General features: G+C 46.2%; 1 protein-coding gene across 3 annotated transcripts in view; it reads right to left on the reverse strand.

Annotated features, from left to right (window-relative positions):
* LLGL1 (LLGL scribble cell polarity complex component 1) overlaps positions 1-5824 on the reverse strand; it is a 110090-nt gene extending 104266 nt beyond the window's left edge. The window contains exon 1 of one of the 3 annotated variants that reach the window (XM_033914126.1): positions 5560-5824. In XM_033914126.1, the coding sequence (XP_033770017.1) occupies positions 5560-5640 (81 nt within the window). In that variant the 5' untranslated portion in view covers positions 5641-5824. The remainder of the gene's footprint in view (positions 1-5559) is intronic. The other 2 variants (XM_033914127.1, XM_033914125.1) reach the window with 2 other exon arrangements.
* Between the last annotated feature and the right edge of the window lie 578 nt (positions 5825-6402).

A 6402-nucleotide genomic window follows, 5' to 3' on the forward strand; every position in this document is an offset into this window, starting at 1 on the left:
GGCCTACTGCTGGACAGGGAAGGGGTGCTGCTGGACACGGGGGAGGTAAAAGGAAGGGAGATGGGCTATTGCTGGACAGGGGGAGCAGGGAAGGGGTGGTGGTGGACAGCTGAGGAAAGAGAGAGACAAAAAGAAAAGACAGACAGCAGCCAAGGAGAGAGAGAGAAAGAAAGACAGATACACACATTACTCTAGCACCCTTTAATGTAACGGGCTTAAATGTAAATAAGTTTCATGTTTATTTATTTATTTAATTTGATTTCTATCCCATCCTCCGAGTAGCTCAGAACGGGTTACAAGCCAACATTCACAGTGGAATACATTTGGACAGTACTATGACTATACAGCAACTTAAGTACAAGTTAAGACGAATGGAGAAGAAAGAGAGTGCAGAAAGGAAGGGGGGATAGGGGGTTAATTGCAGTTTGAATTTTAATTGAAGAGAAGGGTCTCCACCATTTTCCAGAAAGTCATCAATGAGTTCTGTAATCTGATTTGCGGGGGGAGCTAGTTCCAGAGTTGGAGGATAAAGTGGCTGTAGGAGCATTTGTGGGCAGTTTGACAGGAGAGACCTTCCTGGAGGGATGCATAAGCGTTTCTCCGTTTCAGAGCAGAGGAGGCAGGTGGAGGTGTACAGGGTTAGCTTGGATCCTATGTAGTTGTTTTATCAGTGAAAAGTGTTAAAACTCAGATTTTCCAAGTTAGGTGATGCATTTTCCACATCCTTATTTGCATCCTTACCTATACTGCCTCATGGTCAGCAGGAATAAATGTCTACTACAAGTAGGACCCACACTTTTTTCCAACAATCGCCAGTTACTTCAGATAAGGTTTATTGACGTTTCCATGCTCTTTTCAAGTCCTGATTCATTCATTAAAAGAATTGCTCAGTGCGATGATTAAGACCCGAGATAGAGACGGTTTACACCTTTGGGCTTGGTCCCGGCATTTGGTCCGACATTGAAGATTTTCTGAGCACTGTTCAACAGGAATTCATTGCTGCATGTAATATAGTTTTAAGTAAGGGGGATATAGTCACTTTTTTGTTTTTCCTGAGAAGCCATTGCATTAGAAATGGGATTGATATTTGCTTCCCTTAGTGTGTGGTTCTCCTACAAGTAGTCACCCCCCCCCCACTCCCACCACCACATACACAAACAATCATACCCAGACTGGAAAAGTTGCAAATGACAAATGGGAATGTTGCTTTGGCACCTTTCTGAATCAGGGCAGCTTATAGGGACAGCTACAAATATATAGTAACCAACAATTTTTACAGTCACCAAGAACACTAGTCTTTTGAGCTGAACAAATCAGGAAAGGTTTTGTGTAGCGTAGTAGAGAAAGCTAACAGCCTGATTTAGACCAACGTGCTATAAATGCAAGGACCGATTCAATCCCATTTTAAAGAGATTCAACTAGATCCTTCAATGGACCCAGTAAGCAAGAAACCTGCATATAGTGTTGTGAACACTGTATATAACTCATGTGCATTCATTGTAGCAACTAAAATCTTGACCAGGGGTATCCCCAGCACCATCTTAAGTGTTTCCATAAACTGCAAATACATTTCAGTTCATTGTAGTGCCCAGGAGAGTAAAGAGGCTGCACAATAAGTGATTTACAAAATTTGTGAAGGACAAAATTCTAGTAATAGAAAATTACCAGACCTTCAGTTACCCATAAATTTAACAAAAAGGACTTTTCACTAATTTTCTAAAATTGCAAATACGAAGAAGACAGAGTTAACAACTAGCAGCCTGAAAAGAAAATCAATTTATGTAAAAACCTCTTATGAACTGCAATCAAATACTCTGTGTTCATATGGGCCATATTCAAACACGCTCTAAAATCCAGCAAGCAAGCAGTCAACCATACCAGGTTAAGGGTTTTCTTCATTTTTTTAAATGCCAGCCACCATGATAAAAAAAAATAAATAAATAAAACCCCAGAATATTGAGCACTGGTTACCAGATGGTGGTCAGTGATGAATATTGAGCTTCAGCAGTGATCAGCACCATTACCTGGTTACCCATACCATTGCGGATAAACTTCAAAATATGTTTAAAATTAAATTGTTTAGCTATGCAGATGACATCACTATTTTAATTCCTGTACATGCCTCTTTCTCTCAAATCAATCAAACTGTGGTTGAGATTCTACAGATAATTGAATTTTGGATGTCAGAATTTAAATTGAAAATTAATACAGAAAAAAAAAAAATTTCTTTGCATTGTATCCAGTATCAACCATAAAGATACTTGGTGTAATTCTAGATCGTACCCTTACTATGAAAAATCAGGATGACTCGTTGGTTCAAAAGGGAAACTAATAACTATTACAGCATATTTTGATATTAACTCCTTTCGATTGTTGGATAGATCATTGGTCCTTAGTCAGTTGGGCTATTGTAATATTGTCCATCTTGCTGGTACTCGGAAGAATTTTCAAAGACTGCGCATGTTCAGAATGCAGCAGTCAGATTGATTTTTAATTTAAAGAAGAATGACGATGTCACTGATTTCTATCACCGATTGCACTGGCTTCCAGTTGAGGCTTGGGTTAAATTTAAGCTCGGCTGTATTTGTTTTAAGGCACCAACAGGTTCAATTCCCGAGTATCTCATGAAATCTTTTATCAGTACAAATTCTAAACATTCTAGAAAATCTCAATTTTCATTCCCTTCTGTAAAGGGTTATAAATATAAGAAATTTCAGGAACGATTGTTATCTTTTCAGGCAGCCTCATGGACTAGGGATTTAACTCACATATTCACATTCCCATATTCGTATCAACAATTTCAACGTGCCTTAAAGATGTATCTTTTTAGGGAATTTTTTGGAAGTTAGATATTAGATGTTTATTCACTTGTATTATTAGTCTTTGTGAACCGCATAGAACTTAATGGTATTTGCGGTATACAAGTGTGTTTTATGTTATGTTATTAACCGGACAGGTGAAGCAAACAGTACACCAAGATAGTTGTCTGGACATCAGACTGGGCACTCGGCCTACTTCAGGTTCTACTTTTGCTCTGCTTGTATAGGGTCCCTGCCCTATATAGAAAACTATTGCTAAATGAGAGGGATAGCCCGTTTTCCAGCTAACTATAAATGTCAGTACTCTATAAGTGATAAATAGTAGTAGCAGCTTAAAATATGTGATCTCCACATTAGAGGAGACTCCTAAAATGAATCCCCTAGTTGAGATCTGTTGTGATCATTCGCTAGAACAAATTAAATTTCCAAAGCAGGAGTATACATCTATAAAATAATGCACAAGGTACCATTTCCCTTCAGTGTACATAGTCTTATGTCCACCCCCTTGTCTACCATGATGGCACATAAAGGCCAAATGGCCCATCCGCAGTAACCATTATCTCTTCCTCTCTCTGAGAGATCCCACGAGCCTATCCCAGGCTTTCTTGAATCCAGACAGTCTCCATCTCCACCACTTCCTCTGGGAGACTGTTCCACGCATCTACCACCGTATCTGTAAAAAAGTATTTCCTTAGATTACTCCTGAGCCTGTCACCTCTTAACGTCATCCTATGCCCTCTCAGTGCAGAGCTTCCTTTCAAATGAAAAAAAAAAAAGACTCAACTCGTGCGCATGAAGGCTGTTTTGCAATAGTTGTATTCTCACCACAATCTACCGAGATGCCAGCCACTTATGCAAGTTTCTATCTACCACTGATCTCTATAATATTAACCTTTGCCAACATAACACTGAATTTTCCAGATACAACACAGATTCTTACCCGGGACAGATGGAAAAATTGTACCATAGAGGAGATTACAGTAAACCATATATTAAGAACCATCACATTTTTTAAAAGCATTACTCGTGGGGCGAGCCAGTCACCTAGCTGCCCCCTTCCCCCCTGACCTTTAAGAGCCATTTCACTCCTAGGTTGGCCAAAGTGGAAAACAAGACATCCAGCTCCATGTCTCATCTGTGCTACGGTTGGGGATGCGCTAAGGCATCTCTTTCCCCCCCCCCCCCCCCCAAACCAAGCCAACGGCTTGGGTTCAGTTGCCTACCAGACGCAGCTCATGCTTCAGAAAGGGTCAGCTGCCCCCCCCCCAATGAAGAGTGAACATTGAAGACAAGACATCCAGTTCCATGTCTAATCTGTGCTAGGGTTGGGTATGAGCTAAGGCATCCCTTTCCATCCACCCCCCCCCCCCACCAGACGTAGCTAATGCTTCAGAAAGGGTCATGCCATGCTGCCTTTCCCACTTTGGATCCTCCCCCTCCCTCTCATCCTCAAATGAAGAATGAACGTGGAAGACAAGACATCCAGCTCCATGTCTCATCTGTGTTAGGGTTGGGCATGAGCTAAGGCATCCCTTTCCACACATCCCCCCCCCCCAACCAAGCCAATGGCTTGGGTTCAGTTGCCTACCAGACACAGCTCATGCTTCAGAAAGGGTCATGCCATGCTGCCTTTCCCACTTTGGACCACTCCCCCCCTCCCCCAATGAAGAATGAATGTGGAAGACAAGACATCCAGCTCCATGTCTCATCTGTGTTAGGGTTGGGCATGAGCTAAGGCATCCCTTTCCACACATCCCCCCCCCCCAACCAAGCCATTGGCTTGGGTTCAGTTGCCTACTAGACACAGCTCATGCTTCAGAAAGGGTCATGCCATGCTGCCTTTCCCACTTTGGACCACTCCCCCCCTCCCCCAATGAAGAATGAATGTGGAAGACAAGACATCCAGTTCCATGTCTCATCTGTGCTAGGGTTGGGTATGAGCTAAGGCTTCCCTTTCCACACATCCCCCCCCCCAACCAAGCCATTGGCTTGGGTTCAGTTGCCTACTAGACACAGCTCATGCTTCAGAAAGGGTCATGCCATGCTGCCTTTCCCACTTTGGACCACTCCCCCCCCTCCCCCAATGAAGAATGAATGTGGAAGACAAGACATCCAGCTCCATGTCTCATCTGTGCTAGGGTTGGGGATGCACTAAGGCATCTCTTTCCACCACCACCCCCACCCACCAGACGTAGCTCATGCTTCAGAAAGGGTCATGCCATGCTGCCTTTCCCACTTTGGACCCCCCCCTCCCCCAATGAAGAATGAATGTGGAAGACAAGACATCCAGCTCAATGTCTCATCTGTGCTAGGGTTGGGTATGAGCTAAGGCATCCCTTTCCATCCACCCCCCCCCCCCCACCAGACGTAGCTCATGCTTCAGAAAGGGTCATGCCATGCTGCCTTTCCCACTTTGGACCCCTCCCCCTCCCCCCCAAAATGAAGAGTGAACGAGACTTTCGCTCTGCCAATCGGCGCAACCTCTGCAAATGAAGGGACAACCGAGGAAACCGTCACACATCAGCCGCTTGCGACTGTTGCTGGGTCCCAGAGACAAAAGGACGAGTGCATGTCACAATGCAACAGCTGCCTCCACCACCCCCCCTCACCAGGGGGAAGGGGAGCCCCTGGCAGCCGGGCTCGCGGCAGGCAGAAGTTGAGAGGGCGGCGCGCGCTGCCCCGAACTAAGGCAAAGAGGCGGGAAGGGCGCGAGCCGCGAGGCGGCGCCCCCGAGACTCACCTTGTTGAAGGCGAACAGCTCCTGCTTCACCTTCTCGCGCTGAGGGTCGTTGCCCTGCCGCCTGAAGCGAAACTTCATCATGGTGCCGGCACAACGGCGTCGGCCGAGGGAGCGGGGAGCGCGGCAGCGACGACGTCAACGGCGCCGCGGGCCTCCCCCCCTTCACGCGCTCCGGCGCTGAGTGACGGGCCGCGGCAGCCAATCGGCGGCCGCCTCCAACTCGGCCGGACAATGGAGGGGGGAAGGAACGGGTCTCGAGCGTCTGCGCAGGCGTTGACTGACCGCGAGGAGGGGAGGTGAAGCGTCGCGTCCCGGGCGCTCGCTGGCTGTGCACGTGCGGCGATGTCAAGAGCGTTTAAGCAGCGGTGGATCATCTGATGCAGGGGTCCCCAAAGTCCCTCCTTGAGGGCCGCAATCCAGTCGGGTTTTCAGGATTTCGCCAATGAATATGCATGAGATCTATGTGCATGCACTGCTTTCAATGCATATTCATTGAGGAAATCCTGAAAACCCGACTGGTTTCTGGCCCTCGAGGACCGGAGTTGCCCACTCCTGATCTAGACCAGGGGTCTCAAAGTCCCTCCTTGAGGGCCGCAATCCAGTCGGGTTTTCAGGATTTCGCCAATTAATATGCATGAGATCTATGTGCATGCACTGCTTTCAATGCATATTCATTGAGGAAATCCTGAAAACCCGACTGGTTTCTGGCCCTCGAGGACCGGAGTTGCCCACTCCTGATCTAGACCAGGGGTCTCAAAGTCCCTCCTTGAGGGCCGCAATCCAGTCGGGTTTTCAGGATTTCGCCAATGAATATGCATGAGATCTATGTGCATGCACTGCTTT

Source organism: Geotrypetes seraphini, chromosome 11, assembly GCF_902459505.1.
Source record: "Geotrypetes seraphini chromosome 11, aGeoSer1.1, whole genome shotgun sequence".
In the NCBI taxonomy this organism is placed as follows: Eukaryota; Metazoa; Chordata; class Amphibia; order Gymnophiona; family Dermophiidae; genus Geotrypetes; species Geotrypetes seraphini.